General features: G+C 33.7%; 1 protein-coding gene across 2 annotated transcripts; it reads right to left on the reverse strand.

Moving 5' to 3' along the window:
• Positions 1-25,758, reverse strand: LOC134260035 (sodium/hydrogen exchanger 9B2-like). 2 transcript variants are annotated; one of them, XM_062742614.1, is made up of 11 exons: positions 25,693-25,758; positions 18,797-18,819; positions 17,542-18,001; positions 17,244-17,334; positions 16,809-16,991; positions 11,223-11,398; positions 4,959-5,065; positions 4,104-4,268; positions 3,647-3,758; positions 2,899-3,035; positions 1-642 (listed from the first exon to the last, which is right to left on the reverse strand). In XM_062742614.1, exons 3-11 carry the CDS (start codon positions 17,978-17,980, stop codon positions 367-369), a joined length of 1,686 nt encoding a protein of 561 aa, XP_062598598.1. In that variant the 5' UTR covers positions 17,981-18,001; positions 18,797-18,819; positions 25,693-25,758; the 3' UTR covers positions 1-366. The 2 variants fall into 2 exon arrangements, with proteins under 2 accessions (XP_062598598.1, XP_062598600.1); XM_062742616.1 differs by lacking the exon at positions 18,797-18,819 and having other exon boundaries at positions 25,693-25,712.
• Between the last annotated feature and the right edge of the window lie 1,140 nt (positions 25,759-26,898).

Raw genomic sequence — 26,898 nt, forward strand, 5'->3', positions numbered from 1 at the left:
CAAAAATAATTGGTATCAAAATGCACATAAAAATAAAAAGATGCATTCAAAAACAATAGGTTTTCTACTTCATTTACAAAATGAAAAATTAAACCACAAGCACAGCGAAGCAACATAACCTAAAGAGCAGTAACTCTTGATTTGTGTATTTTTAAAACTTAAAAACTTTTTTTCTATTGCCTGTGACCAGACGAGCTAAAAATGAAAAATATATACTTTTATAAATTCTTCAATAAAAATTCATAAAAATAAATTATCTTATATACTAGTATTCAGATGATATCTATGATTAATTTAAAATGATTTGAAAGCTAAAACATTTTGTGATTGAGGTAGCAATAATATTTACAATAACAATATGAAATCCTAAGCCTCATGCGTGTCCTCCACGTTTCCATTTTGTCCCTGTTCTAACATGGAAGATTTTTCAGGGTCTTCACTGTCTTTAGACACCACTTTCCCTGTTTTGGGGTCTATTCTGTTCAGTAAGAGGGGCCCAGACAGGGCAATCGCGAGGGCCCCAATAGGGGCAGTAATAATGATAGAAAGCACTGCTGTAGTTAGTATACTAGTTCCAAGATTAATCAGAGTGGGGTCTCCCATTTTTATTGCAGCATCCAGGGCTAATCCACCAATAGCAGCCTGTAAGAGATAGTGAAAAAAATGTACCGGTACTTTTGAGAACAATTTTGAAAATTTGTTTTCATTTTATATATAGAACCAGAAGTCTCTGTCGAGACTGTAGCTCTACTGGTTTATACTTAAAACAAGGGAAGAGTAGCAGTTGGGATTTGAAACTTTAAAACAGCAATAAATAGAAAAATGATCCTTACCACTCATCAAAATAAACACCAATGCACAATATTTTGTATCTAAGTATAGTCTTCTTGTTGCCAAGTTATATTGAAATCAGACCAAAACTGTAGGAGGAGTAGCACTTTGAAAGCATTTCAGAAAAAAATTTCTATTTTTAGCAACACGGCAACACCGTTCATCGAAATCAAAAACCGAAGCACAGAATTATGTATCTTAGTGTAGTCTACATGTGTGCCAAGTTATATTGAAATCGGACCAAAACTGTAGGAGGAGTAGCACTTTGAAAGCATTTCATAGAAATTTCTATTTTTAGTAACATGGCAACACCGTTCATTGAAATGAAAAACCGATGCACAGAATTATGTATCTTAGTGTAGTCTACTTGTGTGCCAAGTTATATTGAAATCGGACCAAAACTGTAGGAGGAGTAGCATTTTGAAAAATTGTTTACAGACAGACAGACGGACAGACAGACAGCTAGACAGACAGACGGACGGACGACGGACGCATTACTATCGCATAAGCTCTTCTGGTCTCTGACCAGTAGAGCTAAAAATAGAAATTTCTATGAAATTCTTTCCAAATGCTACTTCTCCTACAGTTTTAATCTGATTTCAGTATAACTTGATTTCGATGAACGGTGTTGCCATGGTTACTAAAAATAGAAATTTCTGTGAAATTCTTTCAAAATGCTACTCCTTGTACAGTTTTAGTCTGATTTCAATATAACTTGGCACATAAGTAGACTACACAAAGATACACAATTCTGTGTATCGGTTTTTGATTTCGATAAACGGTGTTGCCGTGGTTACTAAAAATAGAAATTTCTGTGAAATTCTTTCAAAATGCTACTCCTTCTACAGTTTTGGTCTGATTTCAATATAACTTGGCACACAAGTAGACTACAATAAGATACATAATTCTGTGTATCGTTTTTTGATTTCGATGAACGGTGTTGCCATGGTTACTAAAAATAGAAATTTCTGTGAAATTCTTTCAAAATGCTACTCCAAACACAATTTTAGTCTGATTATAATATAAATGTGGCATGCAAGTAGACTGCACTAAGAACATAAAGAGACTTAATTAAGGATCATTATTCTATTTATTGCTGTTGAAAAGTTTCTACTTTTCTCTTCCTTTGCTATAAGTACAAACCAGTAGAGCTTCAGTCTAGGAGCACACCAACATCTTTAAAAATTGATCATTAGTTATGAGGAAATGTGCTTTTTTAAAAGATAGGTTCAGATTTAAACAAACAGAGTGTTACTTTGAAGGCTCTCTGTGGTGTAAAAACCTTGGCAACCATTGCCAACCAAAATGAAATATCATATTTTGTTCTTGGTATATGTTTCAAGGCTCTTTTTTCTATTATTTGGTCATCTGAATTGAAAGTGGGTAATAAATCAGGCATGTGTCAAGGACTATCTTATTTTGTACAGGACTTGATTGCCAGACTTCATACAAATCCCAAGAGAATCTTCAATTTACCAGACCAGCCGGATACCTATATAGAGGTCTACTTGTGTGCCAAGTTATATTGAAATCAGACTAAAACTGTAGAAGGAGTAGCATTTTGAAAGAATTTCACAGAAATTTCTATTTTTAGTAACCACGGCAACACCGTTCATCGAAATCTAAAACCGATACACAGAATTATGTATCTTAGTGTATTCTACTTGTGTGCCAAGTTATATTGAAATTAGACCAAAACTGTAGGAGGAGTAGCATTTTGAAAAATTGTTTACAGACAGACGGACAGACAGACAGACAGACAGACGGACGGACGCCGGACGCATTACTATCGCATAAGCTCTTCTGGTCTCTGACCAGTAGAGCTAAAAATAGAGACTCTAAAAATAAAATTCTAGCACATGTAAAACAATTACCTTACAGTGCCAGGGTCTAACAATGTTTCCATATGTCGATTGAACATTATGCCTTGTTACAGTATTCAACAAGTTCAAAGATTTTGAACTACATGGAATGAAAATCATTTTTTTTGTGAGCAAGAACTCATTATCATCATGTTTCTGTAACTGCATGGTGTTTTACTGTAATTTATTGCTAACAAATAAATACCTGAACTGTTGCCTTGGGAAACCAGGCAAGAGCCACAAATAGCTGTTCTTTGATGGTAAGGCCTGATCCAAACACCACACAGAATGATACAGCGATTCTTACCACCAGTCCTATAGCCAACACAGCTATACCTAGACCTACAAGAAAAAGGTTTAGAATTACTTGTACATCAAATATTTAAGTACTGAATGTGTGGGAAATGCCAAATATTACTGGTCCGCCATCTTTGTTAGCCAAGTGTCCGTTTCGTTTTCCCCCATCATGAGGGTAAACAAATCTGACACTTGGGTATCAAAGATGGTCGTCTGCAAGAACATGGTTAATTTCTTTTCTCCATTGGTATGAATAGTAACTCCCCATAAATTGTCCACCAATTACACAAAATGAAAAAGCAAAAACAAACCTATATAGTATATACTGTAAACAGGGATATTTTCATCCCCAATTTATTTCACCCCCTTTGCTCAAGTTGAGTCTGATTAACAACCCTTCTCCTATCGTTCATCACCTGACAAGTGAAAGGAGAAGGGGGCTGGCTTTAATCAAACTGGCTCAAGTCATATATAGGGAAATTTAAACGGGCGAATTTAACAGAAACAGTTATCTCTCTTTGAATATGTGTTGGTAAAATTAAAATGGGGCAAACTTGTTTGCAAATGTGCTAGGGCAAAAATAACATGGGTTAAAAGAACCCTGGATACAGAAGACCATCACAAAAGAAAGTAAGGAGTATAATCAATGACAATACCTAGTGTGCTGAGATCCTTAATGCTGTCAAAGTTGACTGCTGCCCCAATAAGTCCAAACAGTAATGGCTGACACAACATCCACAGAACTCCTACTACTTCTGCAATGGTATCCTAAAACAGAAACCAAAAACTGTAAGAAACAAGGTTTGTTGAAGCTCAATGGTATTTTTTTTTCACAACTGATTTGGTTAATTTTGTTTCATTTATAATTCTTATTCAATATCATTTTGTTATCACAGGTCAGTTAAAATTGCTAAATACACTTGGAAAATTAAAAAAAAATACATGAGTAGCTGTCATTATCTGAAACTCAAAAGGACTGAGAAAAAATTCCTAGGTATTCAAGATATCAATGTTTACATACATGTTCCAAAGTCTGACGTATCTTGAATATGAATATATTTTTAAAAATAACATAACACAAAAAAAATTAAATATTTGGCCTGAAATACTCACTGGCTGTCCCTCTTCTCTTTCTTTCCTCCATTTGAATGCTGCAACAAAAGCCAGAGTCAAACATCCAAGTGGGCCTGCACCTGGAAGGTGGACCACATCACTCCCAAATGTCGCCATTAGTCCCGCAGCAAATAACAGCATGGACCGATAAAACATTCTATTGGACTGGTGAGAATAAAAATAATAGTTACTGGTTATTCTTGCGATTTTTTTTTCAAACTAGTATGATTTTTATATAACAATTAAAATAAGCAATCATTTTAAAGAAGCTAAACAAAATTTGCTTGAAATACCCATCTTGAAATGTATTGCAGTAAATTCATTATACATTTTTCATTTTATGAACAATTCCAACTGCAGGTCTCTTGCTGGCTGGTCTGAAACAAATAGGTGGATGACCTTTTTTTTTTCAGACCAGTCAAATACAGATCTGCTGCCTCGTTCATTTTCATTTTTATGAACTGTCACGGGTCTCCCAATCTCAGGGAATTATAATGCAACACAAAAGTTCCTCAATAAAGGTTTACATAATTTATTAGCTGACAATTACGATGATAGATATAAGTATAAACGAACGAACAAAGGTGACCAGTCACATCAATAAGGCACTAAGATCCCATAAGGAATTTCTTAGACAAACTGCTACTGGATTTCTCGCAGGAGAACATCCAAAATTATCGTCAATGTATAGTCAAGATCAAAAAGAGATAGTCCATGCATAAGTATATATACCAGGACTCACACATGCATACATTACTATCACACCCCATACATACTGGTTCGACCACTCACAATCAGGATAATAATAGACCACAAGACAATCACATTTAGTCTCTTTACAAAAAGGAAACTTACTCCATTTTTGGATGGAAAGTACCACAAAAAGACTCCCAGCACACACCCAAAAGCTACACCCAGCAAAGCTTCTAACGGGCCTTTTACAATGGTCAGTGCTAGGTCCCCTGAAATGTACAAAATGACAGAATTTATTAACCCTTGTAATAAAATACTGAAGCCCATTTTATAAATATTAGCATGCTAACCTTGCTACTTCAATTTTTTTTTTAATTTGGTGACTGGGGCAACATTTAAGCACATAAACTCACAACTGAATGGATTGCATTGAGCTGATGTTGTGATATTTGCAAGTATATACAGTAGACCCTCATTTATCCGGACGCTTTGGTTCCCAGTCAATTTGTCCGGATATGCGAAGCATCCGGATATCTGAATCACCAGTTAAACAAGACAGAATAGCATTTTAAAATTCTGTTCCGATGAAAAATCGTCCGGATACTGAAGCATCCGGATATCTGGCGTCCGGATATCTGAAGGTCCACTGTATAAAAAGAAAACCATGAATCTGACAAATATTTCTTGCTCATATTAAAGTAAAAAAAAAAGTTGGTTTACAGTATGAAAGTGCAATCTCACTTTGACCAAATGATTAAAAAAGAATTATATTGACTATTTATCTCAATTTGAAGCTATACATGTAATTAATTTAGTCATACATTTAATTGTTAAATTAACTGCTTCACTGCTGGCTATCAGTTACAGTGTATTATAAATTGTTTAACCCTACACAATAATTCTTTAACACCTTTTGCCACAATTACTGCATTTCACGCTTATTAATCAGATATACAGGGGATTGCGACATATTGACTTCAAACCAATTACTAGCAACAATCCAGATTAATATTTAAACCCAATTCTGAAAAAAATATGCCCAAGGTTGCATATAAATCTGCATATGATGCACGTAATATGGATTATGTATGACTGTACCAGTATGTGACACTAATTAGAAATATGCCCTACATTTCTTCATGCATCACTTTTTGTTAAAGGGGAGATAATCCCCTCGTCACCTTAAACTTAAGAATGTAGTTTGATGCATATATTTGAAATCAATAAAAGTGCAGTAAATCCTGAAGAAAAAGGAGATTGTTTTAAATAATTAATTCCTTACTTTAATTGTCAACAAACCCTATTGTTTGTTTTGAACATATTTTATTGTATAATTTATACAATGGGATTGGTAACAAGTTCTTGCAACTTAAAAAAACCTCTCCCTATATACGAGGGTCGTTAGAAAAGTTCGCGGACACAATGAATTACGGAAAATCTATTGTGTACTGTGAAGTATGACCTATGTCTGAATAAATTACTACATTTTGTTTATTGGTATGTAAAAAATCAGGTCCATATAATAAAATCTTGAAAATTTACAACGATTTTTACTAAGAGATTATGGGATTCACGGAGCAATCACTTGACGTAAGGCGATGTAACAACCAGATTTCAACCCGTTAAGCTTTGTCGCAATTCTATAAATCTTTATATTTTTCTAATCTTTTTTCTACTTTAAAATTGAATATCTATATCAAGACATGTTACTTTTCTTCTACAATGTCTTTTGTACTGATTCGGATATTATTGAGATCTTAAAAAAAGTTTATGCAGTTATTCAGTTAATCGATCAGGTATGGAAACTATGCAAAAAACCATATAGTCGCAACGCAACGTCCATGCGATACGGGGGTATTGAAGTATCGCTGGAGTTAATCTTTCAAAATGTCAATCCTTCCATTCTTATGAAGATACAACCATTTGAAAACTTTGTAGGTGTAGGAAATTCCCGGCAGCATCTTGAACATTTTAATCTCTTTTTAGACATTTTCCAGTCTGCATACATAATTTTTACGTAGTGCAGTGCTCCATGACGCTCAATGACGTTCCGATTTTTGGCTGTGTTTTTACGCAATGATCATATACAAACGGCTATAAAACAGTCATATACACTCCAATTTAGTTAAAAATTTCTCCCAGTAACGTTTCATGAATACTTTAGCGGCAGGTCAAATATCATAAATCTCTTTGCGCTCCAATTGTGCAATTTTTAATTTTAATAAAGAGTCTTTGTGATGTAAACGTGCCAAAATGTGGCATGCTCCGTGAAGCAAGTTTTATCAAAATAAAAAAGCTGTATATTTTTTAATAATCACCGGAGAGCAACAATTTCCTGTATATTTATTGGAAAAAATGTAAAGATTCTATCTGGAAAGTTTGACCGGTTTCGTGGAAATAGCGCGCTCACAATTGAACTTGTCCGCGAACTTTTGTAACACCCCTCGTACATAGGCCATAGCACTGTGAACTAGAGAATGATTTTTTATTTGCACGGTACAAATCAGTGCTTGATTCTGAAATAATTTTTTATAGATAAAATAACCATGATACAATTTTTTTCTTTAATACTATTTGTTGTCTTTTTGCTCTGCATTAATGCATGGTTATTATATCTAATAAGTGATCATTATTGATTTTCATCAACATTCAGAAAAAATTTTTATCGATTAAGATACATGTATTGCATCGCTTTTGTTCATTCATTCACCATAAAAGACTGGACCACCCAATTTCTTGCTGTTAGATTTTGCAATCCTTGCTTCAGACCAATCTTGAAATCTTGCGGTAATCAATGAACTTCCTTTGCTAATGGTTAACCATTCAGATTTTGGCATATAATAATTAAGATTTTCCTTGTAACAGTTTCTATACTCAGGACAATATAAGAACCTGTTGGAAAATTAATTTAAAGACAAAGCATATGTGTTGCAAATAAATGACAATTAATCTTCTCAGATGAGAAATGCTAGGGTGTGTTAGAGAGGGGGGGGGGGGGGGGGGGCGGGGGGGATGCATTTAGTTTTGATAATAAGTTGTCTGATGTATGCAGTAAAGCAACTTTTAGTTTAATGACAATGAATACTGGGTCATCCTTCCCTCTGTTACCATGTTTTGAACACATGCAACTTTTATAGACTTTTAAACTTTTAAAGAAATAGGATATTTGTGGGTTTCACAACTTTCCCCTTCTTAGAAACAATTTGTTTTTTAAATAAAAAAAGATAACTTTAATATACACTGTATATACCATACCTATATTTTCAAGGTCACTTAAAATTGAAAATTAATGAATTAAAAAAATGACATATCACCTAAAGTGATAATATTTTGTTTTAACTGAGGGTCCATTAATTTCAGAGAAAAAATAAACTTAATTGACTTAATAATATTGTCATTTTCCAAATATAAAACAGATATATTCCTGTAAAACATTAAAATTATCATAATCAAAATCTTAAATATTACAAGCACGCATCAGATCAATTGACGTAAAAATCATCATTTTCCTTCAATTAAGTTTCCATTTGGATACCGCATGCATATTTCACTTTAATTCGCAATCCATAAATTGATTATAAGCTCCTATAGATAATTGCTGAGCAATTAGTGAAAATAATACTCGATAGTGTGGTCCAATATACCTCTATAAAGATATTGTTTTCGACCCGCTGTCTGTCAGTGAAGAATTCATCGTTTAGACAGTGATAAAAATGTATAATATAAGACCTCCCCAGGCCGGGATTACAACACCCAGCTAGACCTCCTGTAGATTGTTTTTTTCTTTCTCGTTCCGCCACTTCAAAGCATCGATATAATCATATTGACATTTAAATTCCGAGTCTCACGCCATCATCCTACTCCCATATACTAGGGCAGGTAATAGCCCTCTATTGAACTGAGCATGGCTTAATGCATAAATGGCTTTGTATTGCACCGGCTATTTATAAGTTCTTGCATTTACTGAATTCTTTTAAAAGCCCCGTTTCCCTTGTCAAAAGGTTAAATCTTTCATTTATCACTTGGATCTGATCATTGTATATATACCCCTTGTAAACATGTGTTTGTTCACTGAATAAAGAAGAAAAGAAAGACGTCCAGTCATACATAGAATTTCTTATGTTATCAAGGTTGCGCCTTTCCAGGTGGGCTAAATCCTCCCTGGTGTGAAATGCAATCCCCCCAGACTTATCAACATCCCACATATGGCAATGTTTACTGAATCAAATAATCATAGTTTGTCACCCATAACCCACCCCCACCCCCACCCTCCAAAATAAAAAAAGAATGGCAAAATGACAAACAATATGAATTGTTGTCAAGGACATTGTTCAGTCTCTATTTCTTTTTCAATCAATTTATTAAATTACAATCAGATCGAGTTTCAAAACCCAGCACTGTTTTTTTTTTCCCTGTTGGAAAACCGCTGTTTATTGCAAATATTAAGATTACAGAACTAATCTAAGTTACCTCTTTATTTATATCTGGTCATGTGTATAAAGAGGTGGGAGAAATGTAGGTAATGAAATATTTGTTGCAGCCTCAAAAAAAATTCTTGCGCAAAATTTAACAAAAGCTCCCGCACCATTAAGATGTTTAAGAATTGAGACAGATCACTCATAACAAATTTTTTTTAAAGCTTGAAATTAAATACCTGATAAAATAGTCAGCATTAATATTACTGCCTTAATTCATTTTTACTAGCTTCAACTTTTTATCTGTTCATAGAAATTGAAGAATTTCATAATTGTTTTATGAAAAAATTCCAATATCAAAGCACGTGTCATTAAATTACAATAAATATCCCCCGCAATGTGACGCTTCGAATGTTGTTCATCACTCCCGGTGTGGTATCCAATCTTCCGAAGGCTGACAATTTATTATTGTTCTTTTCTATCCCTGTCTTTGAGGGCTGATGGGAAATAAAATTAATGATAATGAATACATCCCCCTCTGCGATGATCGGCACAGCAGGGGGTCGCTGTCTCTTAGGGTGCACACCTGAGCGATTCTGCGATTCCACATATTTATTCTGGATGGGGAGGAGTATCTGAACTCCATTTTGATGAGCCCCTCACATAATTTGGTCTTTTTTTTTTTTTACCTATATATCTCAACAGGCATTATCTGTGTTTGTCATTGGTATTTTTTCCTTTTTTTCAATTGTAAGCTGCTATTGGTCTGCAATTGAATTGGTGTTATTTGCATAGCATTTGATACCAATGTTATCTGCAGTAAAAGCAGCAGGGGGGAAATGGATTTTATATCATTTTCCTCCAATAGGTATGATTCTTTCACTGAATAGTTAATTTTTTGAGACATCTTTTGCACTACTGTAACAAGGTCTAGTTTAGAAGCTGGTAAAACAGTTCCAAATCTTTGGGTAGGATATTTAGTCTACTTTGAAATATTTGCATGCTATGAACTACATAAATACAATAATTTTAGACCCAAAAGAAAATTAACTTTGCTATTTTGTAAAAGACAAGTTTGATAAAGCAATTTAAAATTTTGAGCAGTTTTAACTTCCACTGTAACTAATAATTCTATGCGATGTGAAATATAATTAACTGTATAAGTACATAAGAATAAGCTAAAAAGGTTGAATTAAATAACAACCAAGTCCCTGCTTAGTCATTACACAAAGTCTTGTTTTTAATTAAAATTATGCCATTTGAATCTTGCCTGTGTATCTTTACACAACAGACTTGTACTGTCAACTCATGGATGACACAGCAGTTGTAACCATGCAATGCTGGTATCTGTGTCTTTTCTTACAACAATCTCATCCCATCATCCACCATGATAGTCAACAACTAGAACATATCGGACCCACTGGAAGACTTAATTATCTGGGAAACAAGCTTATTCCATTAATCCAGTCTGTGTGGTACAAAACATAAAAAGTCTACTTAGGGAAGGTATTGACCCCCTTTAAACTTGCATAATCTTTGATAATTCTTTTTTTTTAAAGAAATAAAAATTTTCACAAAAGCCGTTACTAAAGTCTTATGTTCTTGAGACATTTATACCAGGTAAATTGACACAAAAATTTTTATTTTACAAAATGTAGTTGGATTTTTTCTAAATGTAATTTAACGACAGATACATGAATTCCACAAAATCTAGGTGTAAATATCTGCTTCTTATAATTTTCTATATTTTCATTGATTTCAACGCACGGTTATTGAGCTTTCAAAAGTTTGCTGTTTGCATACCACTTGTAAAGTAACTCTCTTTCAATGACTTGGGTTTTGCAAAAGAATGTGAACTAATTGGTTTATGCATGTATAACTCATCTGTATATTTCATCAATTCATTTCTAATTAATTTAAACAATATTTTATTATGAATTAACATAAAAGGGTTGGACAGCAGGCACTGCCTATATAAGTCCTTTCCACAAATCAATTCATTTCTACCCACCTTGAGTGAAGGCTATTCCAAGTACCACCCCAAACCCTGTGATGGCCAAAACATCATCCACACTGGCTGCAGCAATGACTAGAGTGGGAATGCCCTTGTCTAAACCATAGCCCCGGTCTGAGAGATTGAGGAGGGAGGGTACCACAACAGCAGGAGACACAGCAGCAAGGACAAACCTGGAAGACATAAAAATATGTTAATGTTTTTTCATGCCCCTTCAAGAATTTTTTACTTATACTGAGAAGCCACCACTTGGTGGTGGAGAGCTGCAAATTTTGGCATATGCTCAGCAATGATGGCTTTTGAGCAGTGAGGGATCTTTTACTGCAACATAGGACCTCAGTTTACTGTAAACCAACTATTATTCGCGTCATCTTTTATTCGCGATTCCTCAGTTTGAAATCAATCAGCGGCGATTAATTTTCACAAATAAGGAAACATTTTCTACAAAAACAAAGCAAAATAAATGATTTGCGGCGATTAATATTTGCGACTTAAAGTAAGTTGCGAAACTCGTGAATATCTGTCGCACGCAAATAAAAGTTGGTTTACAGTATATGGTTTCATCTGAAGTCCTGCATTTGGATTTGAGCCCAGGACATTTTTTTTATAGAGTTTTCATAAATTTGTTGATTGAAGACAATTTTGGAAATCTGATACAATGTATTTGAACATTTGTTTCATTTATGGAAAAAATTATCAAGTTAAAATATTGCATCCAAATTTACAGAACCTTAATATCTGAGAACTTTACTCCTACTTTATAATCAACAGAAGTGTTATCACACCATGGGGGATTTTCCATTTTCTACAACTATATGTATTTAACACTTGAAATCCGCAACTAACAGGTCAAAATTTTAACTATGGACCCCAATTTCAAGATATATACATTAAATTTTCTATGTCGCATATAATGCCATGATCTTATAAAGTAAACCATAAAATTTATAATGGTAATGAATAAAATAGGCCAGTTTTCTACCCCCTCAGTGAAATGAAGAATAACTGTTATTGAACAACTATCTATAAATGTCAGTCCAGATAGTACCTAGCACAAACAGTCTGAAGGATATATACACTGCGGCCCTTCAGAACAGCGCCTTTCTACACTTAAATCATCAGCTGATTTCTGAAGAGGATTTATTGATGCATCCACTAACTTGCAAATCAGTTGTCAAAAGTGCAGTGTCATCCCCAACTTTGTACATTGTAGTACCTGGGTTATTTTACTTCAATATCAAACATTCTTTGTATGCAAAAAACAAGGTTTTTTTAAAAAATTCAATTATCAAACAAGTTAAATGTGACAAATGGAGGTTCTTTTTGCATGCGCCAGCAGCTTAAATTGAGAAAAAATATCAAAAATGCAACAATGCAATGAGTGGCAAGTATTAATTTTGTTGATAGCTTTTTTCTTGATCTGTTACAACTTTTTCTCAAAGTTTATACCATACCATTTAATCTTTACAGCTTACTGCCATCATGCACCAACACTGCCAACAAGGCAGGACCAAGGGTGACTGTATAATCTCAAAACAAATAGCATCCATCAACCAAGTTTAATTGTCAAGTTTATAACTGAACTAATTGTCAAAGTTAGCATTATCGAGAAAATAAAATGTCTTCTCGGTGGACCTCATTTTTACCCTACAAAACCTCTAGAATCCATGAGCTTCGGGGGCTTTGCCCCCTGGGCCCCCACCAGGGCTTTGCCCTGGACCCACTGGGGGCCTCAAGGCGGCCCCCAGACCCCCTGCCTAAATTTGGCGCCCCCCCTAACTTCAATTCCTGGATCCGCCCCTGATACAGATTCCTGAACGGAAAGAAGTCATCATGAATTAGATTCCATGATTTTATTTGAGGGCTTGTCTTTGTAGAGTTTATCATTTGTTTGCTTATTAACCCTGGTTCAAATCAACGAGCAAACATAATCAGTCAAACACACTTCTATACTTTTACTCTCTATACTGAATTCATTAAAGTACATGTATTAGTATACCGTTAAAGTATATCATTGAGGGAGTTAGCATTAGATTCCAGTTCTATGAGGCCCAGACTATTTCTCGAGGCAAAGCCAAAAGAAATAGTCCTGGCCAAGGGGAACTGGAATCTTGCAAACTCCCGCAATGATATCCTTTTTAACTGTTTTATTATACCAATACAAACACAAAGTTTAGAGGCTTTAGATAGCGTGATTTCAAAGCAGGGATTAGCTCACTGAACCAAAACAAGGGAACTAGACCATTCATATATCATACCAACGTAAAAGTAAAATCTAGAGGACTACAGATAATCACGAATTAGCTTTCGAAGCAGGGATTAGCTCACTTGACTACTGTAAATCACTTTTTATTTTTTATTCGCATGCGAACTCGCATATAATAGTATTCCTTAAGATAATGTTTACCATTGTAATATTGCATAATAAATCATGGTTTTGCCCAAACTGTGTCTTGTCTATTTACAAGAGGAAATTAATGTGCTATTAAAGTTGTTTAATTTTTATTAATTTACATTGTATTCCTCAGTACCTTGCCTTTTGTTTATATTTACGTTTGACCAAATTGGCCATAATGGAATCTTCCACTGGAAGGGTCTAATTGTTAAATTTAAAAATGGGTTTTGCCCGGAGGACGATTCTATTCATTAACCAATCAAATCCAGGGGCTTTCTATTTCTCATTGAATATCGGTGGCCAGAGCAACCTAATCAACCAATCAAATTGCTTGTTGTAAATTTTTAAATTTCGCACTGTTTCAGCCAATCATATCGCTTTATTCATCTATTTCAACCCATGTTTTGGTCAGTAAGCATCATCAGAAAACTATCTCGTTTGACTCTGTGATCAAAACTTAATTTTTTTTTTTTTTTTTTTTTTTTCGGTGTGCGTGTGTGTATGGTGTAAGAGTGTGTCTTTTACTCATATTTATGTCTAATGTAGTAGTAATAGTTTTGATTATAACATGATTTGCATATTCTACTGATATCTTGAATATCCCTGTGAAACCTACATTGTTGTATGGGAAATTACCCATGATTACCTCATTGACTTATATGTTTACCATTGTAATATTGCATAATAAATCATGGTTTTGCCCAAACTGTGTCTTGTCTATTTACAAGAGGAAATTAATATGAAGCAATAACCACAATTCGTGTAAATTTTGTCTCGCTTATCAAGAGTCAATGACTATCTCGCGAAAATAAGGTGTCGCGAAAATATAGTGATTTACAGTAACCCACCAGGATTAGTCCCTTTATAACAATTTCTACGCAATTAGTCACACCTGACAATCTAATGTAATATAGGGAAAAATCAGAAGAGATATAATAATAATAGTTATTAGTTAGTATTAGTAATAAAAGTCTTGCTTAGGGGTCTGTGGGTTGATGATATCTCTTTGTCTTAGCCATGAGCTGATTGCTTTGGTATAAATCTTGTATTACGATAATGAAACCATCCAGTAGTGTTAAGTGTTATTGCAATCATGACAATTAAAACTTCTAATGAGGGATATAGTGGTATATACCTTCCACTTGCATTATTATTCTATAACAAAAGAGACTACTACTCGTTCAATAACCAAGCTATCTACGATAGATAAAAAAAATTAGGTCTGGAACTCTGAATACTTGTTTTCACTATAAAACAAACATACTATCTTTTACTTGTAAGTGCAGTTTAAACACTGATACTACCTCCAGTCAAGCATGTACTATTGCGGGAGTATAAACAAAACTAGGCCAGTGTACCAAAGGTAAATACAATGTGTACTACGTGAATATAATTCCTTATTGATTGAAAGAAAAACTTTAATCCTTGTAAACAACCAACTGGTAGGTGAAAATTATGATATTGGGTGGAATCCCCCTCTTTTATTTAAAACATATTGAATTTTGCCCCTCAACCTCTGAATAAAGAAATACAAATACCACTGAGTATTTTGCAGTGTGGGGTGTGTTTAAATTTCTGGCTATGGAGGTCACACTACCCCCTACGTGGAATAATGGATTTATTGTCAACTGTCCATGCAGACAAAATAAAAATGATCCCAGAGGCTTTAGTTTACCAGTAGAATCAATTGTTTAAAGACTTTATCAATTTACCAACTTAAAAAAATAAAAGGACTTGTTCATATAGGGGACTAAATAAACAGCTTTGAAGAGAATTATCTTATTAAAATTTAATGCTTATGCTTAAAAAATGAGGAAAAAGTATTTTTAAGATTGTGTTATGATGGGAAAATTAATAGAGTAACTTGCAGGCAAACTAAGAAACATAATGTGGGTGGGGATATATATTCTTTCTCACAATAAATCTCAAGACAAAGTTCACAAAAATTAGGTTTCAAACAAGTACAAGTGTACTATCATGCACATCAGGGATTTTCCACTGCCCCGTGTAGGGCCGATTATGGGCCCCATTCCCAATTGCAAAATCACTCCATTTTACCCAAAAATGAATAGCCTGTGTTTAATTTTTGAAAAATTCATGTAAAACAAACATGGTCAGGTTTGAACACTTAATGAAATGAACATAATTTTTGGAGACTTGGCTAAAACTTTATAATAATAAATCTGTTTTCTGAAGTAAAGTTCTGAAAATATGAAGTAAAAAGTTTATTCTAACTATCATAAGTGTTTATTTATTGAAATACATCTTGCTATAAAATTTCCCAAAAAGTTGTAAAATGTCGTAAAATTCCCAATTGGGAGGGCCTGGGCCCCATTCCCAAAATGGGGTGGAAAATCCCTGCACATACACCCAAGAAATTGGAAATTCAAGTTAGCACCTTGCTGTAAAATTATGCTCATAATAAAACTATAAGAGTTCCCTGGGGTGTGTAAATGATGCTTTTCTTTCAATTCTAAATCACAGTTTACAAATAGCACCTACTGAGTACAGACTAGATAAAGTATGACATAGTGCAATTGCCATTTTTGGAAACATGCATTTGAAAACACATTTCTTGAGCTTTCAGCTTACAACTTACAAAATAATCCTTGAACAATCCAGTCCAAATATAATAATGCATGTATAGCAGAAAATATCTGTTAAATTGGCATTCTTAAAAATATATGAGGGATTTAAATCACCATTTGAATGATTCTGTCAACAGAGGACTATTTTGGGGGGTGCATTAATCACCCTCCTTATTCCAATTTTAGCTCAAAATATGAATTGCTATTGATATAGAGAGACCGCAGATAAAAAGTTTTTCATACTTATACCAAATTATTGAATTTAGCGGCGAAACATCAATATACTCAGGGATGTATACTATCAATCACTTATGAAATAAAAATATTCAATATACAGAGTGAGCAAACATGTGAATTATGAATTACTTAACGCTTTAAAAGTCTGTGGTAAGCTTATCTGTGAAACAGCTCTATTATTCATTGCTTGCTGTAGAATTTTTAGAAAACACATTGTCACCTCTTCCACACAGAAATGATAAATATTACCTATTGATCATCTTGGGTATCATTCCTTATAAAATTGCTATGTTTTCGTTTCTTCTGAGACAAACTGAGACCATAAAAAGGCATAAAAATCATATTGGAAAAAAAGCAACTCACCCTAACATAAATCCCCATTCCCATGGCAACCCCAACAGGAAGTGGGATGCTATGGCTTCAGCCAGACACTCTGTTAGACATGGGGTGAAGGCCAGTCTAAGTACAGTAAAGGACAGCTTCCTGAGGGCCACAGGGTCAAGGCCAAGACCTGCTCGGATCAAGATCACAGTCAGGGCTATTTTTCTAAAAAATTAAAAGGATGCACATTCTGATATAATCTGAGTCAACGACATGCTTGTTTTAATACCAATATCAGATGCTCTTCAATTTTATGTGACTATTATGGTTTTAATTTATCTTATGGTAAAATATACTTAAAAACGGGCTTGTTATAAAAGAAGACAAATTTTTCTATTCACCAGTGGTAATAGACATTTTAATTGTTCCAAACAATGGCAAAGAAATATTATGATAATTCCTAGTAATTATAAATACCTGAGAGCCCCAGACCACTGCAAGTCCAATCCTTGGCCTACTGTCTTAATTACAGGAATGTTACTCAGCATACCCCCAACAATAAGCATACCTGGAAAACAGACAGCAAAAGTATCATATACAGTTGAACTGCAGTAACAAATCAAACAGAAAATCTCAACTATATACACTTAGTCTGTAAGTACTATGTCCACAAAATCTGAAAGTCTTGGATATCTCAAAAACTTTTCAGTCCAATCTAATTCAAGATAATGAGGTTTGACTATGATTGCTTTCTACGAAAATATTAAAATCTTACCCAGTAATGGAGGCAAACGGAATAAAGAGAACACATATCCCCCAGCTACAGCTGCTGTAAAGAGAACGACTAGAGAAAAGAAATTGCCCCCTGGTAGAGCCTCATCTTTGGTAATTGCAATAAGCACTGCCCAAGTCATGGCACACATTACAAAAAACTGTATATACATGGCAAGATTTCCGTGTGGTGGACACATAAAAGCATATCGGAATCGCTCGAGTTTTCCTGGGTGTTCGGAGAGAGGGTGGTACTTTGTGCTGACAGGTTTGCTACACTGGTGAAAGCATGACCTTAAAGCAGCACATTTCCTGCTGGGGGGCTGGCCCTCCTCTATAGAGACACTGAGATTCTCCTCCTTTTCCTCCTTCTCCTCGGCCTCAGGGGGTGAAGGGTAAGCCCCACCATTACCGTGGTTATTCATTTCTTTTAATTCTGTCATGTCAGATCCTTAGTACCTTATCTGCGAAGAAGATAACCTTTGCATGTATTTACAGTAACTGTACTTGTCAAATGATAAAAATGCACCTCTATCAAATTTCTGTTTCACTAAATAATATATTAAAAAGGGCATATTTTGGTACAAACTCAAAATCTACAAGGATCATAAAGCAATGCAGTCATTTACTACGAGGATGTCGTTTATTTTTGAGAAGTTCCAGAGGGCATGACCTTTGATTTTTTCTTGCAATTATGAATATCATATAGATATAAATGCATGACCTCATTTACTTTTGGAAAATTAAAAGATATTACTTATACACAAATCTACATTCAAAATTATGAATTATACCTGCTCAAATATACATAATTTGAAGTATTCCCTTGAAAAAGTTAAGAATTTTGTATGTGACGTTCCACAGTAATAAACGTCATTTCTGACATTGATACTTTTTATCTTTCAAGAAGAGGACAGTGACTGTGATGGCAGGCCACTATAATATGAAACTAACAGAAAATTGTTTCACTGCTAATTGGAAGAAGTTTCTTGAAATGCTTTCATTAAAATCAATGTAACAGATTCTTTGAGAAAAAGCAGTATAATGATGAAAACAAAAGAATCTACTTCACCTCACTTACAATTGATACCTGATTCAATTTTATTATATTTTTATATATAAAACATGTATTGGAAGTGGACCATGGATCATTATCAAAATTATCTTTTATGAAAAAAAGAAGAAGATAAAACACTAATTATTAAAAAAAAAAAACTACATCCTAAAGATTATCCAAATTCTATGACAAAAGACCTTACCTTTGATGATGGCTATCCAAAGCCTGCAATGACAAAAAAAAGATCCAAGTTCTTACAGATGCTAAGAACAACAGGAAATAAATGTAGCTTAATCAGTCAAAAAAGACATGTCGTAAGCAATGGTAAAAAAGGTATGCTTCAAGTCACAAACAAACAATTATATGGCTAGCCCCAAGCCCGTACAGACACTAATTATGAAGTCCAATGTCATGTTATGTGCCGCTTTGATGGCTTGATGTTCCTTTTATCCCCTTGTCAGGCAAAAGACACAGAAATATATGTTTTAATTCACTGTCAATTAACAGTTGGACACATTAATCATGACAGTTTAATTAACAATTAAGAACATCTACTGTGTTATATAAGCTTGGAATTTTTGTAGGAAATTTAGAGAAAATTTAAATTACACCCAATGCTTTAAATTTTTTTTTTTAGTAGATTATATATTTAAAATATATGAAAAACAGAACAATTTGCGAGGAATTGCCTATAATCCAGAATGACGTTAATTCTAGATTTTGTGTCTTAAAAAAGAAAAAAAAATTAAACTAGCTGGCAATCTTCACATTTACAAGAATACATTTCAATTGCAAAAGAGAGAATGACATTTGAACATCAGAGAAATTTGCATCACTTAATATACTAATCTTGTGTCAAAATCATTATGTATCGTTCATTAAATATAAGAAAAGAATAAAAGTTCATGCACTAATGTCAACCCCTGCAAAATTATATTGTATTTTTTGCCTCTGATGATGAAAAATATTTCAAATTAATGAAGTTGAATCAACTTGATTTTGAAAAAGTATAAATACCTATTAAGCCCAATATTTTTGTACTGGTAAATCATCATAGAGGCATAAATATTCAAGATAATGACACTTTATGTGATCAAGCAGCCATGGGAAGGAGAGAGCAATATGCAGACTTCAGACCGTGGCTTGAGACAATGTTCTGTCTTTCTTAATATATGTTTCCAAATTTGTTTAAACTTTCTGAAAAGATATTTGAGAGGAAAGGAGAAATATGCAGTCAGACCCTGATTTGGTTCTGGGCCCCAGGAATCACTAATCAGGTGCTCTACCAACTAAGCCATGTGGACACAGTTGATCAGACCGCCTGAATGCCACATTCTTGCCTTCTTATAGATTTATCTCCAGAAGACACTAACCCAGGCTCTTCCATGACAGCTCTACTCTTATTGTTACTAATGTGCAGGAAAGGAGAAAAATGCTATGTGGACACAGTTGATCAGACCACCTAATTGAATTAACCACATTCACACTTAAGTGCCCTTCTACTACTTATAGATGGCCTTATCTCCAGAACACCCCAAAACTAACCCATTCCCCTCCCAATCTGCAAAAGCTTCATAAAAAGAAAACAGTTAAAGTCTATGTACATACCTCTTATTGTTAGGCATGGGATGGCACCAAATGTGACAGAAAAGGAGAAAAATGTAAATAAAATCCGGATTTTTCAGTTCCGATCATCGATATTCTACTATTATAGATACCGGAAGTATATGTAAATGAAGTTATTGCACGTTTTCAATCGTATTTTACAGGTAATTTACTTGATTTTAACAACAATGATCGTATTTTGAATAAATAAAACGAATTCCTAAAGTTTCAAATTTATTTGTTCTAAACACCCCAAAATCAACCGAAAAGCAATTGTAGTATTTGCTATTCCCCTCCCAATCTGCAAAAGTGTTCACCACTGACAAAAGATTTTTAAACAGTTAAAGTCCTTTAGAAATGTAATTACTCAAATCAAGATTCAGCATTTCCAACTTAAAACAAGAAGCCCATGGCCCACAACGCTAACTTGATTATAAATTATTTTCTAAAGATGTTCCATCTCGGCCCCAAGTCCAGAGACCATGATTTCAATAGTTTTAATTTACACTATAATCACCAATAATTCTATCAACACAGTGGTTCCCATAGATTTTTTTCAATTTTTTTCAATGTAAAACTTTGATTTCCTATATTGTGGCCGCTGCATTTCATTTCCGGAAATCTGCATAGCATTTCCGACATTTTTTTATTTCATTTCCGACATTTTTTTATTTCATTTCCGACATAATTTTGTTTTCATTTCCGGAATTTACCTGTGCGGCAATTTATAATGTTTTCATCAAAATATGTAGGCAGTGAATATGAAATTTTAAAAGTATTTATTGCAAAATATTGATTAAAACTATATTATTATACGTATATGCATACATGAAGCACTTAGTCTTGGTAAAAGAGTTCAAAGAACATACAACTTTTTCACCTCATTTAATAGCAGTTACAGCACCAAACTTATGTCAAAGACACTTGAGATACTCTAATTGAGTATTTATTCCGATTGATAAAGCATTTATTATACTGCTCTACACAGAACTTTATTTTTTCTGCTTTACATCTGCGCAGAGTTAACATTGAGTCAATCACTCGAAATTTAATTTAGGTAGTTGCCTGCATTTTCCATTTTCACAGTCGTTTCATTGATAAATCTATAAAAACTCAGAACTTGGATTTCAATGATTTACATGTATTTGTTATTTGTATTCCTTTAAATTTTTCTTAGGTAAAGTCTTCCAAATCTGTTTCACTCGTATTGAAAAATTTTGAAAAGAAAACAAAAAAAGTGGAAATGAAAACTTTTTTTCGGAAATTTTTTTAATTGTAAAAATTCCGGAAATGAAATGCAGCCATTGTGGCCCTGTCCTACCACTGGGGGCCAAGATTTGAACAATTAAGAATCTTCACTACTTCATGATGCTTTCACATAAGTATGATCTTTTCTAGCCCAGTGATTCTTTAGAAGAAGAATTTTAACAATTTTTCTATATCTTTCAATGCTGAACTTAGATTTCCTATTGTGACCCCACCCTACCCCCAGGACTCAAGCTTTCAACAACTTAAAATCTACATTACCTCCTGATACTTTCAAATAAGTTTGATCTTTTCTTTTCCCAGTGGTTCTTGATAAGAAGATTTTTAAAGATTTTTCCTATATTTTTCTTGATAAAATTTAGACTCTCTATTATAGCCCCATCCTACCTGTGGGGCCAAAATTTGAACAATTTAGATACTACACTACACTTCTAGGAAGCTTCCACATAAGTTTCAGCTTTTCTGACCCAGAGATTCTTGAGAAGAGGATTTTAAAAGAATTTTCCTTTTAATATATTTCTAATAAAACTTTGATTTCTTATTGTGACCCCATACTACCCCCCGTGGCCCGTGGCCAACTGCCCAAAGATTTGAACAATTTAGATTTTACACTACCTTGGGAATTAAGCTTCCACATAAGTTTTAGCTTTTCTGGCCCAGTGGTTCTTGAGAAGAAGATTATTTAATTACACCACTGTATTTTTGCATTTTCTTGAATGTCTTCACTTGGAAGGGGACTTGGCCTTTCTTTTTTAAAACCTTACAATTTCTTTCAGAAATGCTTTGTACCAAAGCTACCAATTTGGGTTAAAATTGACCCTGTGGTTCTTGGGAAGAAATTGAAAATGTGAAAAGTTTACAGACAAACAAACAGACAAATGGACACAAGATGATTAGAAAAGCTCACGAGAAATGAGCTTTTAGCTCATGTTAGCTAAAAAGCAACATGCATCAAAATCTATTAGATATAAGAGTTAAAATTTAAGCTATCCAACTTCATGTTTATCTGAATAACAGTCTCCTTATTCAGTGTTTAAAGCTACTCCTACAAGAAAGAGCCTTGGTTACAATTCCTTTGGTATCTCTACAGTATGTTGGAGTACACTAAGAGCAGATCACTTATTGGTGCCCTTTTTGACATTTAAATATCAAAATTCTTAACAATTTCCCCCCTTCAACAATAATAATTCAATTAGTGACTCATTGACGAAGGTGCTGATTTAAAAACAGTGGTAATACATGTAGGACATCTTCTTATGCATTATGGACTTATAAATGATGTTAAGCCAGAGAAACCACAGTGTTTTCCTCTGCCCACTTACATTACTTATGAAATAAAAGCAAATTTAACTTTTTATCATCGCAGCTGCTTGTTATTTTATTCATTGTTTATAATTGTTTCTTTTTGCATTCTTTCTACATTTTCCTGGGATCTCAAATTCATTAAACAAAGATTCTTTATAAATAAATCAAATTTTTAGTAGTTTGAATTAAATGCCATCAGAACTTATTGTGTCCTCTATTTTATGTTGTTTAGTTTTTCGTTCATTTATTTTAAAAAAAAATAACACTATAGAAAACTGACAAACTCATAACAGACCCTGCATTAAACTTATCAATATTCTTGACCTTTTAACTTTGACCTTTGAGCAAATGACCTTGGAATCTAAAGGGCCCATTTTAATTATGAATCTTCATTAATTGGAATGTACCAATCATCATTTTAAGTGAAGTGGGTTCATGAGAAATGAATCATTTTGACCTTGACCTGTAAATAACCTCATAATCTATAGATATGTTCTTCATACAAATATTCATTGATGTATATATTAAAAATATCCTTGTTATAATTAAAATGAATCATTTTAACCTTGACCTTTGAATAGCCTCATATCTTAAAGTATGTTTTTATTCAATTGTTCATTGATGTGTATATTAAACAAGAGGCCCATGGGCCACATCGCTCACCTCAGTAGGTTTGACCATGCTGTTCTTTACCTGATTCCCCCCTTGTAATAACTACTGTAACCCCACTTACCCCACAGTTAAAAAATTGGACAATTTAAAATCCATACTACCCCAGGATGTTTTCACTTAAGTTTCAGCTTTTCTGCCCAGTAGATATTAAGAAGAAGATTTTAATTTTTTTTTTCTCTATATAGTTCGATATAAAATTAGGATTCCAAATTGTGGCCTCACCTTACACCAGGGGTCATGATTTGAACAATTTAGAATCAATACTAGCCCAGGATTCTTTCACACAAGTTTCAGCTTTTCATGCCCAGTGGTTCTTGAGAAGATTTTTTAATGACCCCACCCTATTTTTGTCTTTTCTTGATTATCTCCCCCTTGTGAGGGGACTTGGCCCTTCAGTTTTACAATTTAAACTCCCCTTTACCCAACAATGCTTTGTACCAAGTTTGGTTAAAATTGGCCCATCGGTTCTTGAGAAGAAGTCAAACATGTGAAAAGTTTACAGATGGACGGACGGACAGACAGCTAGACAGACAGACAGACGACGGACAAAATGTGATCAGAAAAGCTCACTTGAGCCTTCGGGACAGGTGAGCTAAATATGTCCTTGTTATAGTTAACAATATAATATTAATCACCATGACCATTTGACCCTGGCCTTTATTTATGAGATTCTTCTAAAAAATCTGCAACTGCATGTGCTTGACCTTTGATCAAGAGTTTAATTTCACATTTATATAAAGTATAATGATGAAGTTTAAAAGTTACAAAATGCTGAACTTATCACATAAGCATACAATGGTCATGTTTTTGTTCATTGACACAGCTAGCTGTCTTTTTACACAGTGATCAAACCACAATATAAACATATTAATTATTATTCTTCTAGGTTTTAGACCGGTTCCATGTTCGTTCGCCCTAAAAATTGTTCGCCCGATTTCCCGTTCGCCCAGAGTCCGCTCACCCTAAAACTTGTTCGCACAGAGTCCGTTCACCCTTATTTAATGTAGAATAAAATCTAACGAATTTCTTTCCAAATTTTTGGTACAATCGAAATAAAACAGACTGTCAGACGTTATGCATATTGTCACAAATGGTCACACTAAATACATGACCTATCAAAGACCTGACAGACCTGTTTGGAAATTCCAAAATGTTAAAATACATGTTTTCATTTTTCATCTTCCATCTTCTTATAAATCATTTTTTGAGATCAAAGGGAGATTCTTCAAAGGTAAAACCTTCAACATCCGCTGTTCAGTTCTATAATGGACCTATTAACGTCTCAGTCCTTTAATTGTTTTCAAAACATAGCGCAATTCGTAAAAATAACACGGATGTATCCCCCTAATTAACATTGATATTAATCATATTAATCATCTAATTAACTATAGTGCAAACACTAAGTCATTCAAAAAACATTAGAATCAAATCAAAAATTAATTAAGATTAAATATAAACATTGTTCCTCGTATCAGAATTTGAGAAAAAATATCCCAAGTTCGTAAAGGAAATAAATAGAAAATATGATATATATTATTTTTTAATTCATATGAGTTTATATACTCGTAAGTATTGGGCGAACCATGCATAAAAATTAGGGCGAACAAGATATTGGGCAAAAAATACTTCGGGCGAACAGACACTGCGCGAACGGACTCCCACGAACAGGTAGATCGGGCGAACAAACCCGTTACTGTTTAGACCATATAGACACTTGATTTCACGATGATGTATATTACATGTTTTTCTAGGTATGTCTGCATGAATTCGTAAATCATCGATCCTAAAACTGTGAAGGCCTATGATTGAGAGTTGAGACAGCTTATCATCGAAATCAGGCTACCTGAGAGAGCAATATATGCATATCAATAGGTTGTTAAACCAGAGACATCAACAACTGATCAAGTAACTTGGAAAAGTCAAAATCGTGATCAAATCAATTGCTTGGAAATGGACTTTTCGTTACAGTATAAATCTGATATCAAATTTGTTTTCCATGACGAAATAACTGTAAAACCGTTGGATATTCTTTGTACTTCACCTTTCTATATATCATGTTTATCATGAATACAGAATCATCGTCCAAAAAATAAAATTTGGTTGTCTTGTTTACATCGTTCGAATTATCTCTATCCAATAACCCTTTGACCTATATTGCTTTCTTCTTTTCAGGTGTCCTGTCATGTATCATATATTTGCTGAATTTAATGATAAAAAAAGGATTAAACATTTGAGCAACATAATCATTACCTGTAACATTGCCATATGGCTGAAATATGAATTGTTTCTGTAGATGAAAGGGAACTTGCTTAGCCATAAATTAGTGATGTCATCGGAAATTGTGTATGTGTTTACACAAAAAAATGGGAATCAGGACAACTCGCCCCCAAGACAAGTCGCCCCCAACATTGCCCCCAATTTGACAACTCGCCCCCACTCAAGACAACTCGCCCCGATTATTTTTTTCTTTAAAATTGCAAGGAAACAAACAAGTGTTATTCAATAATGTATATTTTAAATGCAAAATTAAATTATAATCAATACTTACAGCTATAGGTTAAACTTATTTATTTTTTTCATCATGCATTTACATAATTTTTTTGCATAAAACACTGTGTTTGCATCAAAGATTTATCCATGCTTTCTTTAATTTATACTTAGGAAATAGAGTTAATAAATGCATTAGTTTATTTATTTATATTTTATTTGATTTTTCCTATTTTCAAAATTTTTATTTATAAAAGATTCTAATTTAATGAAGCATATTTTCTTCGGTGCTAAAACATGTAAATTATTTAATGACGAAATTAATGTCTAACTGACAGTGTTAGGGTACTGATGATAATGATAATTACTTAATTTTAATTGAAACATCAGACAGAAAATTTAATGACATACCCAAGCTAACAACTAATTTTGATATTTCAAAGTGATAACTAATTCAAATTAGTACATGCAAGCTCCGAAATTACACATAGTACATGTATTTATTTTTTAAAAAATTGGCGTGTCGTATCCAAGTTCTAATGCAGTTTCAATGTGATGGAGAATTTTTGCATGCAAGCTCTGAAAATTACATTTATTTAGTTTTTGTGATGAAAGTGCAAAATAAATATGCGAATTTAGAGAAGATGTAAATAAAAAATGCCAGTAGCGACAATAACGATAGTGTTTAAATTATAAATACATTGTATTTCTGTTTTGTTTTCAACAGAATGAGAAAATTTATTTTCAGTTGTTTATTTTAACTTTCTAGAAACAATTTCATATCAAATATCTGTAAAATATATAATATTCGCTGGTTTCTTAAACTGGGGGCGAGTTGTCTTGAGTGGGGGCAGTTGTCCTAAATTGGGGGCGAGTTGTCCTGAAAGTTGTGCGACCTGTCTTGGGGGCGAGTTGTCCAGCATTCAAAAAATGTCGTCACAAGATAAATTGTTGTCAGTAACTACAACA

This window comes from Saccostrea cucullata, unplaced genomic scaffold (genome assembly GCF_032062105.1).
Source record: "Saccostrea cucullata isolate Sc308-1 unplaced genomic scaffold, CSIRO_AGI_Scuc_v1 ctg1041, whole genome shotgun sequence".
Taxonomy (NCBI): Eukaryota; Metazoa; Mollusca; class Bivalvia; order Ostreida; family Ostreidae; genus Saccostrea; species Saccostrea cuccullata.

Bases quoted from the DNA above. Each gene is read 5' to 3' on its own strand.
- LOC134260035 (XM_062742614.1), bottom strand. From the start codon at position 17,980: ATGACAGAATTAAAAGAAATGAATAACCACGGTAATGGTGGGGCTTAC. The intron at 17,335-17,541 runs GTAAGATTTTAA...TCTGTTTTCCAG, and splicing joins CCGTTTGCCTCCATTACTGG to GTATGCTTATTGTTGGGGGT. The intron at 11,399-16,808 runs GTGAGTTGCTTT...TATGTCTTCCAG, and splicing joins GAATGGGGATTTATGTTAGG to GTTTGTCCTTGCTGCTGTGT.